This window comes from Mesitornis unicolor, unplaced genomic scaffold (genome assembly GCF_000695765.1).
Source record: "Mesitornis unicolor isolate BGI_N332 unplaced genomic scaffold, ASM69576v1 scaffold30201, whole genome shotgun sequence".
In the NCBI taxonomy this organism is placed as follows: Eukaryota; Metazoa; Chordata; class Aves; order Mesitornithiformes; family Mesitornithidae; genus Mesitornis; species Mesitornis unicolor.
The window spans coordinates 19,854-33,075 of record NW_010164929.1 but is presented as its reverse complement, the minus strand read 5'-3'; the positions used below and the strand labels follow the sequence as shown (position 1 = coordinate 33,075).

The following is a 13,222-nucleotide window of genomic DNA, read 5'->3' as shown; positions in this document are numbered from 1 at the left end:
AAGAAATAAAGCGCCTTTAGGAACAGAGCAGAATGGCTCAAAGCAAAGCAAGAGTGGTAGTGGGTAAAGCACAGTGCCATTGACCTTGGAAGTCTATTGAAAACCAAGGCTCACATGTAGACACAGGTCTCTGGTGAAATGAACTGGGTAACCTTGGCTCAGTTTGGGTGTTTGTGGTGTGTGTGCGTGATAGCAACAGCATGATAGACCCTTCTTATGGGAAGCTCTGAAATGAGTGAGGGGGAAAGAGGGTCCTGACATAGAAATCCTTCCAGATAAGAGATTGCCAGGCAATCCAGTGTGAATGCAGAGATTTGCAAGCAGAGGGCAGTGTTTCATGCTGATAGTGCTAAGCAAGGGCTCATTCTTGAAGTGAATTCCTGGAAGAGTATTATCATGTCACGGTTGGCGTTGCAGATCCTTGGGGAAGGTCAGCTGCAGTTTGAGTCCCTGGAGAGTTCTGCTGCTATGGCTTCCCTTAAACACGACCTTCACTTGGCAGCATTTTGAAGGCACTGGAACGCCAGATGTTGACCCAAACATTGTTCCTAGAGAAGTCGGTCCACAGCTAGAAGTCAGAGCTCCTTTTACACGTCATGGAGGAGTCGTCTCAGTGGAGGTAGGTAGGTTGATTCCATCGGTACCAAGATCTGTTTGCAACACAGGGAATAAGAGCTACAATTGCCATGTTGTTAACAGTTTCCCCTTGAAATAAAAATCATTATTAATCTGTTTGTAACCTTACTTCGACTTGGCAGCCAGCAAGTGACCCTTTGCTCCTATAGGAAGCTCATAGCAAAACCCATCTTCCTAAGCAAGATCTTCCCTTGTGCTCATGATTTCACATCCTAGCTGGCTGCTGGACTTCCTCCATGTAAGAGGAGATCTGATTCACGGCACAGGATGATCCGTGACTCAGAAAGCCCAGGAGCAAGGCGTAACACCCTCTGCTCTCTGCTGCCTTCCTACTAACGCAGCATCCTTGATGCGATGCGCGACAAGTAGCAGAAACTGCAAGTGCAGAGCAGCCTGAGCAGCACAGCCTGTGGCAGAGGCACGCTCATAATAATGTTCAAAATAACCAGAAGGGCCTTGAGCCTATACATGAGACCTAATGCTTTTGCAGCATCTAAAGACGAGGCAGAGGAGAACCTTTGTTCTTGTTTCATCTGTTGCTGTGGGATACTTACACTGCAGGAGAGAAAACTGGCTGTGGAGGGGGTTATCCAAGCAGAGACAGCAAAATAAGCCTTCCTCTGCTCCCCCCACACAAGGACTTAGTTTAGGACAGTCCTTATGGCCAGTGTTTCTATCCAGCTTTTGTTGAGGAGGCGAGTTTGTTTTATTTTTTGTTGTTGTTTTTAACCAGCATGGTTTTTCAGGCTAAACCTGATTTACTATTTGTCTTCAAGCAGAAAAATAGCCATATCCCAAGAAACTTCAGGTTGGATGTGAAGCTTCATGTAAGAACATGCTGTCACGTAGCTCCACGTTGGTCTCTAAGGGCTTGCACGTTTTCCTCTAAGGTCCCATTGCCTTTCTCCCAGGCCCTCCAATGCCCTTGCTGAGGAGCAAGCAGTGGGTCCCTACTGCCTTACCCTGAAGAGTTGAATCCAGAGGAGTTCATTGCAGCTTTGGAGTTGCTCTGGGCTGTGCCGGGGCTGCTGGCATGGAGCACACTGCCAGGGGACGAGGGCCTGCTGGAGTTCCCTGGGGAACACGATGATGTTACTGTGTAGCAGAGAAAGCAGAATAAGCCTGGGATCTCCTTTTCCTGCCAAGGACATCCCAAGCCCAGACGCTTCCACCACATCTTGTACCCATCCTGATTCACTGTTTGGCCTGCAGCAGCAAGGCAGAATCTGTGCCCCCGCACAGAGGACCAGAAGGTCTCCAGGACTGCTCTGTCAGTATCACTTAACTCCTATTACTGTGAACTGCACTTCTCAAAGGAGATTTGACAGTGTTTTCCTGAAGAAATGCAGTAACCTACCCCTAAGCACTCCTCTTGTTTGGCTTCTAGGCGTGCCTGGCTCCCAAATCAAGACACCCCAATAAAATTTGCCTAGGATTATCCTGGGAATGTTACCATGCCCAGGAAGCTTTCCATGTCTTTGTCTCAGCAAAGACTCTGCTGTTCTTATCCCTTGCACACTAGTTATCTGGGGATATTTTCCCTGGCCAAACCCAAGGGTCTTAATAAGAGTGACCTGAAACTGCAACCTAGAAGCCAAGTAGTCACAGAGCCAAATCAGAGGAAGGAGGGAAGGAATGGGAATGCAGGTTTCTTAAGGCTTACCAGTCCCAGGCATGGTGCTATGCACTGGATTGACGGAGAGGGGCCCCAAGGACCCTGAGGTAGAGACCTAGAGAGAAACAGAAGCAAGCAGTAAGCAGTTGGCACTATGAGGGTATAGATCACAAAAATGCCACTCCTTTCCCATTCCTTTCAGAGTGTGCTGGCTCCCAGGCAGACTTCTGATCTACAGCTGAGGCTCCCACTGTTATTTCTATTCATACTCAGGTGTAGAAGCACCATTCTCATAGCCAGGGTCATGCAAAGAAATCAGAATGAGTGCTACATATGCCTGACACTCTACACAGATCTATGGATCAGCTATGGAAAAGCCTGAAATTACCAAATACAAGCCAAACTTTCTGGAAGTCCTGAGAACCCATTGGTAGGAGCCCATTGCTGCTGGCATGTTCCAGACTGGATGTCCCTAGTCTGGGCCCTCCCAGCTCACTCTGGTCTTGGGCACAAATAATCCCTTTTCCTTTAGGGAGTTCTCCATGGGTGACAATTCTCAGGTGACAATTAGTAATTTGGTGGCTGCAATCAAAGCGAGCCTGGGGCAGTTGCTGTTCCTCCGTGATACTTTAACTACAGGCAACACGTTGTTCAGAATGACTGATGAGCAAAGGCACACTCTGTACAACGCATTCACAGGAAAATTATTCACTGAAGCTACTGCTTTGAAAATTCATGGCTTGCAAGCAGCATTTTGTGTTTGTGACTGTAGACCAAATGTGTTGTGCAACAAGCGACCAAACTTCTTGTGATGTTTTCCTGCCTTCCGATGGATAATACCAAAACCCAGAAGATTTCAAGATAAAATATTGCTTACAAATACATATTCTCCCTCCCACTCACAAGTGCTCCAGCATTAACAACACCGTAGGAAGGTTCCTGCCACTTTTATATGTGGGAGCAAATGAGTGACTATTAACTAGCAGAAATGCAGTAGTAGCCACTGACAGTGGATTACAAGGACACGCTGTCACCAGTTCTCCCAGCTTGTCGGGGATGGCACACGGAGCTCCTTAATCCCAAGCCTCTCACCAGTCTGGAATTGTAGATAGGTGATTTGATGGGGGATGGCATCGGGCAGCTGATCCTTTTTTCCTTCTGGCGCCGGTTGCAGAACCAGACCCGAACCACCTCCTTTTCCATGGAGAGCTGCTCTGCTATCAATGATATCTCCTCTGAACTGGGCTTGGGGTTCTGCTGAGAAAGGGCAGGAGGTTAAAAGGAAGCCCCAAAAAGCCGTAGCTTACAGCATCAATGTATGCTTCTGCTGCTGGAAAGGCAGAGGAAAAGGGTGGGGTTGGCTGTAAACTGGAGAGGGGAGAAAATTTGCTTCTAAGACAAAGAGTAAATATTTGGGTGAGAGATCACGTTCTGTGAACCAGAAAGTGCCTCCGATTCAACAGCAGGTCTCATGCAAGCAGTGGGGGATGAGTCACATTACCTGGCCCTGTTCTTGCATAAAGCACCACGCTCTTTGATCTTAACAGTACCCTAAATCATTGCTTGGGGGGAAACTAATGACTGATGGTCCTCTTATCACTGCGCAGGACACACAAGCTCTAAGTGCTGCTTGTACGCCTATCTGCACCATCTCAGAAGAGCCATTTCTTCTCTTTCTTCCTCCACCCAGGAGGGAAGTAATAGTACCTATCCTTGCTTCCAAGTAACTTGTTTTCTGTTGTATTTAACAGCATTTATCTCTATGGATTTTTATCTGAGTTGGAGACTTGAAGGTCAAAAATACTTAGGCACGTAGATTTCAAGAGAGTTTTCCCATTACAAAGAATGTCTCATACTAGTTGAAAATGAGGAGGCCATAATGATCTGACAATGATTTCTTCTCATTAACAGTATTAGGAGGAAATTTTGGTATGATCAGATATGAGGGAGAAACCAAGACAAAAGGAGAGCTGGTCAAAAGCAGTTTTGATGAAAATTTTTCAGTGGACAAGTTAATCCTACTGATTTAAAGCACCCTTTGCTCTCTGTAGTGATTTTTCTTGAGAATCTTGATGCTTAACAAGGAAAAGGCTCCATCTCTGAAATGACTCAGCAGCAATATCTGGAGCGACTAATTCTGTGGTCCGACAAGACCTGCTTAAGGGGGCATCCGCTTCTGTGCTGTGACCACACAGTTCCCGTGACACACACCCACAACTCACAAAGAGGTGGGTGCAGGACATCAGCTGGGGTAGGGCACTGATCAGTGGGAGGTAATGGGGAGGTGTGATGAGGAAACTGTAATTCCTTTAAAACAGCTATTACCAAGGGAATAATGGGGTCTGATTTCTTTGGTTCTGACACTTTTCCTGTTAACACCTTAGAGTGTTTTCTAACCTGCTATCAAAATAAACTCTTTTTTAGAGGATTCGGTGCTACTCTGACCTAGCAAATGCCACACTCAGAGAGAGTTCACAACACATGGAAAGATTTTTTTTCCCCCCCTCACATCTTGAAATCTTTTCTCCAGCGTAGAGCGAATGTTGGTCTCAATGCTGGTTCGCTTCTTTCTTTTCCGTCCAAACATCTCATTCACCGAGGGGTAGGAATTGGGAGTGCTCATGGAAGAATCCAAAGGAGCAGATTCTGGGGAAAGAGGGAGGAGAAGAGAGATATTCAATAGGACAATGAGTTATTTTTTGTTCCTAGATCCTTTCTGAGAAATACGGCACCTCCTAAAATAAGTAAAATGTTCCTACATTGTGGATATATCCTCTGATGATGATGATTAAAAACTGCTCTAACAGTCCCAAATCCATCAGTGATCTTGTCCAAATCAGGGCAGAAATGTTAGCACTAACATTTTAATCAACACACTATTTTTCCAGCTTGATTTTCAGCCTGCTCTGATGCGGACCACGCGTTTTCCAAGGATTTAATTTCACACAGTTAACGATGTTGACTTACGCCCCTGGGATCAGGCCTCACGTGGCTGAGACACCTCCTGATGTACACTGGTCAAACACGCAACCCCTGAAGGGCAAATGAAGCACGTGAAGGTAATACCAGTGGTTTGCAGCCATCAGAGGACACCAGCCCAACGCTGCTGCTACTGTGAATTCCCCTCGCAGTGACATCCTCCCTCCCTAATTACTGCTCATGGGCACTTTAGGAGTCCCTTCCTAATCTTTCTGGTTTACACAGGGAGGAACTGAATGGACTAGCCCAGTGATTTGCCCCAGGCCACTCAACAAAGCAAGAGGCAATGCAGGAAGGGGCTGCCCCAGACATCAGTTGCAATGTGAATCCCACACTGCCAGAATGAGAGGACAGATGCGGTTTGATATGCTGTGCAACCTGCTATGTGGTCTACAGAGGAAAGCAGCCTGTTACCAGCCCAGTCACAGATCTGAGAGGTCTTAGCTTCAGCTCTGATGGTGCTGACTTTTATTAGAGGTTCCTGGATGGCTCTGCTGGCCAAGGCGGGTGGTGTTTCTGCATGTAATGTCACCTACCTGCATCACTCAGCCACTTCTCCAGCAGGGGTTTGAGCTTGCACATATTCTTAAAGCTCAGGTTGAGAGCCTCGAAGCGGGAAATGGTGGTCTGGCTGAAGTCATTGCCGTAGAGCTTCCCCATGGCAAGTCCAACGTCACCCTGCCAGGGAAGATCCAAGTCACAGCATGAGCTCAGGAAAAACCCCACAGCTTCCTGCTGTCAAGAACACCTCTCAGCTTGCTGCCAGAATAGGCTCAGCCTTGTTTCCATGACCTGCCTTCCAGAGAAAGTGATTTCTTTTCCCACTGGAGTCTGCCTGAGCCTTTGTGTAGTGAAGAAGGTGCAGATAATGGGATCACGGTAACGAAGCATTAAGAAGGGTTTGTCTCTTCATGTGTTTGGAAGTGGATGCTCCAAAGGAGGCCAAACTGTATCTAATCCAACCCTTCCTCCATCCACGCCTCTGCCGCAAACTCCCCCAGTCCAACACGTCCATGTCACAAGTGATGCCACCCTTCCCACTGATGAGGCTGCTTACCTGCGTGAACCCCAATTTGATTCGCCTTTGTTTGAAAGTCTTAGCAAACTTTTCCAGCTCCTCTAGGTCACTGGGTTCCTCGGATGCTCCTGATGGAGTTAAGTGCTTTGCCACTTGCAAATGCTGGGGTACATCCAGGTGGGGTTCAACCGATGAGCCAGGGAGTCCAGAACGGCCCACGGCCTGTTATAACAACCACAAAGATGCATAGAGTCACAACAATGGAAAAAACACACTTTATTTTCCCTGCCATTTGCCCTTAATGAGACAGCACTTTTGTAGATGGCTGCTTCTCAAGGAGGACTGAACATTGAGGCAAGTTACCTGTGATGCCAGGCTGGGTCCCGGCTGGGAGAGGAGAAGGCTGCCCTGTTGCTGGGGGAAGGAGAGGAGGTTTGGCTGCAAAGCTGAGGAGAGAAAAAGAGATGCATCTGATCAGACCAGCTCCTTCATCAGCACCCAGGCAGCTGAGCATCGCTCTGCACAGGGAAGACTCACGAAGCTCTGAATGGAGAATGGCAGCTAACTCTTGTTCAAAATGAGAATTTCAGCCGTTACAAATGTGCATAGCTCCGAGTTGGATTAGGAGAAAATAAAGGTTCTTTCCATGGCTTTTAACCTGAAAGGGATTATTACAATGATGATATAGGTAAAGTATCTCGCCCATTGATCCACGCATGTAGCTCATTAACCTAAGGCTGAACTAGGGCACAGACATTTTACATAGACATCTAACTTTGATTTTAGATGCCAAGCATCAGAGAATTCATTACATCCTTAGCGGTGATCTCTCCCAGTGCTTAATCATTATAGCTGTTTAAAAAATGCGGGTCTTGTTTCCAATAGGAGCTTTTCTATCTCCAACTTTCAGCCACTTGATCTGGTTAAAAAAGTCCTGATCCTACAGTTAATCTCATGAGCCTACGCACTCTGCTTTCTACTGTACATTTCATTTTGAAGTGTCATTTTGAAGTCATCTGACCCTTTTTTCCCCCCTACCCTGCTGTACTTCAAATAAATCGAATTGCTTGTGGAACATACAAAATGACACAAAAGGATGAAAGTGAAAAAGAAGGGAAATCTATAAAACTAGCAAAACCTGGTATTTATGGAGGTTGTATAATTGTTTAGTTGACAAACTGCCAGGTACAAGCCTGTATCTCTCACAGGGAACACCCTAAAGGGTTAAGTAGGGACTGATCCATTGTGGTTCCCTAGAGATTTCCTTAGGTTCTTCAAGTCTGTTGTAGGTGAAACCTATAGAATTTAGTGAGGATTTATAACCTTTCCTCAAAGAGTCAATATGTTCTATTGATTGTAACTGACAACTATAGGGAAAACTATAGAAATTTATGGACTTCTGCTAAAAAAAAAAAATAAAGAAAAAATACCATCTCCAGAATCAATCACACCCTCTCTTTCTGTCTTTCCTTTTTTAATTTAGATCTGAATGTGCAGGATCCCATTTATTTATTTAGATTGGTGTTTCAATAAGGCTCTCTAATGCTGGAACAACTTTGACTTTCAAATGCAGGCTGGTAATGAGGTGCACATTTTTAACAGTGAAGGTAATTAATCACCGGAATGGCTTGCCTAGGGACATGGCGGATGCTCTGTCATTTGGAGTCTTTAAAATCATGATTGAACACCTTTGCAAAAGCTAAGCTCTAGCTCAAATGAAAATTATGGACTGGGTTCAGGAATCACCGGTTTGACAGCTGATGAGAGCGGGGCTGTGTTTTCGTAAGATGAAGACCTGAGCAGCGATGTGTTCACTGACAGCATTCCCAGCATCTACCTGGCTGCTTGTTTCCACCTTTATGGCATGGAGCTTTTACTCCCTTATCCAAGTGTGCCAGCATGAGCTGCTTGAAGAGCTGCACAATGAATCAGATCAGGGCATAATGAACCAGACCAGGGACCTTATCTGAGTTAGAAACAGTTTTAAAACACTAAACCCAAACCAAAACACATGTCCTCTCGGAAAGGTTAAGCCTGCTTTCACTCTGCAGCAGCTGTGCATGCACATGGCAAAGGATCATTAAAGCTTGGCAATCATTTATTCAAATAGAAGTGCTCTTCCACAAAGAGCTGGCTACTGGCCAGAGTATCCAGCCTTTATCAAGTCTGGAACCAAAAGGGGTTATGGCCAAAAAGCTGGCCATCTGTTGCAGGGGTTATAGCCGCAAAGGAAGTCACTTAACAGAAGGATCTCTAACTCTATAAAAGGAGGCAAGTTCTGTTTTCCAGAATAATCTGCTTCCTGTTATATATTAATAAAAGCAGACAGTAAGCAATAGATTATCCTGACTCAGCCATTTCAGACAAACTGAATTCTAGATTATTGTTAAATATACATCGAGTAGTTTCTTTATACATCACTCAGCATCATTTGGCAGAGAGAAGAGCTTATGTATACTGTCAATGAGAAGTTTCCCACTTGCCTACAATATAATAGTTTTCTTTCGGAGGATATGTACCATTGCATTTGAGCTGCAGAGATTTAAGGTTTTAATTCTGAATTTTCATTCTTATGGAGGGACGTCTGTACTGGAATAAATCAAGAATGTGAGCAAAGGACCCAAGTCTCTTTACATCTGTGAAGTTGTGGATCGAGCCTGTGTCTGTCTATCCACAAGCTGCATAAAACTTCACCAGTAGCACGTCTGTATCCCTGGTTTTGGGCAAATGCCATAACAAGTAACGACGGTAAAAGTAGGAACGCAGGGACTCTCTCAAGCATTGTGTTCAGTCCTTTCATCCATTTCAAGGAGCCCATTACACTGAGTTTCAGAAGTAGACCTCCTGTCTTCTCCTGCTCCATAGCTCGGAGTGAGATTTGGGAACAACCACTGGCAACTCCGAACCTCTCAGCTCTCGTCCCCAGGTTGCTCCTGGCTAGGTTGGATCTGTTTGTTTTAGTGCCAGCATTGTCCTTCCACCAGAGCAGCTCAGCTCCTTCCCTGGATCTGCTCTCCCTCTAAGGTACTTGGAGATATCCACTGAGGCTCTCATCACTTTTCTGGAAGAAATGAAGCATACTAACCCAGCGAGGCTGGAAGCCCAGGCAGGCTGCAACTGCTCCTTGCTGTTTTGCTGAAAGCCAGCCAGGTGCTGTCCTGAATTTCAGAGGCGAGATCCCTACCCAGTCTGCAAAGACTGGCCCCAAGGTGGCACTCTTGGTGCACACAAGCCACAGGTGCCAGGAGCATCTCCGGAACCAGACCCTTCCTGGAGCAACTAGGACGTGTAAGGGACCATCCCTGGTGCGGGAACCAGGACAGGGGAAAACGCAGCTGGTAACATAACAGGGGAACAAGCACCATCACTCTGGGAAAACGTAACAGACCGGATTAAAAGCAACAGTCATGAGAAGGGAGGTTTTTCCTAGGTACGTGTCTGTTTATGACAATGACCGTTTCAGCTTTTATTGCTCTTACCTTGCTGCCCGGCCTGAGACTGAGACAGAAGAAACTGGGGAACCGACTGCATGTGACCAGGAAGCAATACCAGCTGCTGCAGGGTGTGAAGAGAGCTCATATCCTATGAGGAAAAGCAAAGGGAATATCAAAACTCAGATATATGTCTGCTCTTCACATAGGATCACTTCTCCTATAAAGCTTCCCTGCTCTTTTATGTTGTCCTTGACCCCATTCACACTTTTAATTTAATTGCCATCACACCAGATTTGTGCAATTCATGAACTGGAGAGCTGCAGATCCAGAGGCACTGCAGGATCTGAAGTTTTCAGCTGTGTAAGAAGAATTCTGTGCGCACACAAACATCCACACGGAGAATTGACTACTTCTATCTGAAAAAAGTCAATTCACGAAAATGTCATTTTTGAGGTACTGGCAATTGAAACCTGATTGTTTGAAGTAACAGTGAAACCTCTTGGATTTCAGTTTCTTCCAGATAATGCGTTTTCAGAGAGTGAACACCCTAAAATTACACAGGAAAGTGCAGCTGACTACCCCATTTCACAAACACCAAGAGCCCACTCTCCACAGAAGGCTGATTTCCCAGCCAGCTGTGTGCCAAGATGGGAAAGTAGCAATACCCAGCAGGACCCAATTCTCTGCACCAACAGAAAACACTTTGCAACGGATGCAGTGACCTGACCCAAAAAGGTTTCCTGTTCTTTGCCACATATCTGCCAGGAATTCTCCACTCTGCAGCGAGCAGATCAGACAATAGGTACTGAGAGATGAGGATTACATCCTAGCGCTCTTGCATTACTGGGGTCTCAGCCCCAGGTCCATTGTTGGGACTAGGGGATAAGAGTTTGCATTTGCTTGGGACAGACACTAAAATAACCAAGCCAAACCAACCCCAGTAAAACCAACTCCCTTTAGAGGTTCATTTTTAAAGGGGCTCATTAATCAATAAAATGAGATCTTTGAGCTTCTCAAGAACTGTTTTGAAGCCTTGGGGAACTTGAACAGTCCCTGAATTGTGTAAGGGGTCTGAATACTCCACAGAAGAACAAGAGAAGAGATCAGTGAGCAGCTGTGTGGCCTGCTGGCACCTAACTCCACTAGAATTTAACAAGAGTTAAGTGCTAAATTCCAATTTTTCACCTTAGGGGAAAAAAGTTCCCTCAAGGAATTAATTTTTTCTCTAGTGTAAATCAATTTGGGCCATCATATTCAAGGATGACTATACTAGTTCAGATCAAGAGTTAATCTAGCCTAGAAACCTATCTCCAGCAGTGGCATTAACCAGACCTTCATGAAAGAGGAAGACCAGGGCAAACATATCCAACACTTCCCTTTGGTGTTGTCTCAGCCTCCAATTATTTTTCAGTCGAGGGGATTTCCTAAGCACGGTGTGGTTTGCCTGCTTAGCCTGCAAAGGAAATCTCTTCCAAGTACGTGTCCAGTCTACCTTTGAACTCATGTAAAACTTTCTGCAGAAAGGAAAGAGACTGAGGAGGAAGCTGACTTCTGCCAACACGGATTCATTTTCCCCATTTAGTGTCCTTCATGCCCTCAAGCCTCCTTTTGCCACTGTCAAAAAGCATATGTAATCTGGCAGATATCTCAAAACCAGCCTTTTCTCTGCAGGTTCATTAAACCAGTGCCTTTTCAGACTTCTGGATCCTTGAAGGAGCAAAGTCACTTACCCCTGAGATTTGGCTTCCGGGCATCATTGATGATCCCTGCACAAGGTGACCTGACCTAGGGGGGATTGTAGATTGCAAGGAGTCGCTGAGGTCCTCAGTTTTAATCTGGAAAAGAGCAAAGTAATTGTAGCATTTAGGGAGCAGAGACAAGGGGATGTAGGAGGTGTGGGGTGGCCAGGAGGCAGAGGCTGGAAGGGATTGGGGTTGGGAAGGGGTCCTTTCAGAGAAAAGAGAGGTCAGGACTTGCTGCTTCCATCCCTGGCTTTGCAAAAAGGCATGGTCGTTCCCCACTTATAATATGGACATAGATTTCCTGCACTGTCAAGCCAAGGGGAGGCTTGCAGTTTGCTCAATTAAAACAAATTCATTAAAACACTTTAGGAAATAACCAACTTTCAGTGATTTAGCAGGGATTAAAGCATGGGACTGCTTTTCTCAGACAAAACACTGAGGCATTTTGTGGCGTTAAGGAAGACACAAAGCAATTCTTTAAAAATCATGACTCACAACCTGATGGTGGGGCTGGCTATAGGTGACCTCTCATTTTTTTTCTGCAGGTAGCAGAGAACAGTACAAGTGGATGGGAAAGAAAAGGTCATGAAGTAGAAGACCTCAAAAAACAGTGTAATATTCTGGACTTGGAAACGTGGCATGCAAGGCACCAAACATACTTGCTCAGCTTCTACCAGAAAGCAGCAAGAAATACTACTGGTCAAGCAAGAAAATATCTGTTCCCTTATCCTGAATCCTTGTATCTGGTTTATTCCATAGTCTCTACTTTAATTTCTAACATTGCTGCTACATCAAACCAAACCAAAACACAATGAACTGTTACATCCCTGAAACCCTTTGGTAAGGCTGACTGGGACAGGCAAGAGGGGAACCTGGTTGGGGAGATTTTAGAGTGTTTTAGGTTAATTCCTGAAAGCTATCTGAGGAGTGTCTATGTGCAGCTGCCATGCACAGTAGACAGAAAAGTCATGCAGAGTTCTTCTAACACATTTTAACTAAAATAATCCAAGCAAACAAGTTCCAAACTTAAGCTCAGATTTTTCCTAAGTGTGAGAATGCACATTCACCTTTACTACTAGGGCTGAACCTCACCATTTCCCATCAAATTACTCCTGAGTCCAACATCCCTCAGAAGAAGAGCAGGGTCGTGTTTGCCGGGGCTTTGCAGTGCTGATGTGGACTTCAGGCCATACAACCTCCTACCAGCAGAGGGGGACAAGAAATTCAACTCTTAAAAACAATGGCCCAAACGAGTCTTTTTGGTTGAGGGACGTTGTATTTCAGTTTGACTCAGGCAAACAAATACACAAATCTCCACAGGAGCGAAGGAGAAAAGGTGACCACAAGAGGCTCGCAGCTGCGGTGCGAGGAGCTGGCCCTGTAACAGTAAGCTCTGCATTTTGGAAGGTACCATGCAGAGGGAAGAGAATTACAACATGTTTTTTCGTTACGACTACAGCTCTGGACACTGCCGAAACGAGTTTTGCAATAATAGTAGCTCCTTGCAACAAGAGTTATCCATGCTACGAATTCCAGTTCTTTCCTACCTTTCAGGTTGGCATGATCATCCCTCTTAGCCTGGCGGAAAAAAAAAAAATCGATGGAAAGATCTTCTTGATCGCTATCAATGCGGATGGTGTTTAAGTCACTAAATGATAGACAAAAGGCTCAGGACAATACACCGTTACCCCTGAGCCATCCGGTCATCGCAAGCAAACGGTTTTATGCATGTTTTTCTTTCTAAGAATGCATTAAGAAGAAGTCATCAGAGCCAAAAAGTAAAAATAAACTTAAAAAA

General features: G+C 45.4%; 1 protein-coding gene across 1 annotated transcript; it reads right to left on the bottom strand.

Moving 5' to 3' along the window:
- Positions 1–610: 610 nt before the first annotated feature.
- On the bottom strand, positions 611–11,517 carry POU2F3 (POU class 2 homeobox 3; the record flags this gene model as incomplete). The annotated part of the gene is made up of 10 exons (XM_010194474.1): positions 611–650; positions 1,599–1,731; positions 2,300–2,366; positions 3,344–3,505; positions 4,761–4,897; positions 5,767–5,908; positions 6,288–6,470; positions 6,612–6,694; positions 9,728–9,830; positions 11,413–11,517. Coding segments are annotated over 10 exons (1,155 nt in total), but the record flags the coding sequence as incomplete, so codon positions are not given.
- Between the last annotated feature and the right edge of the window lie 1,705 nt (positions 11,518–13,222).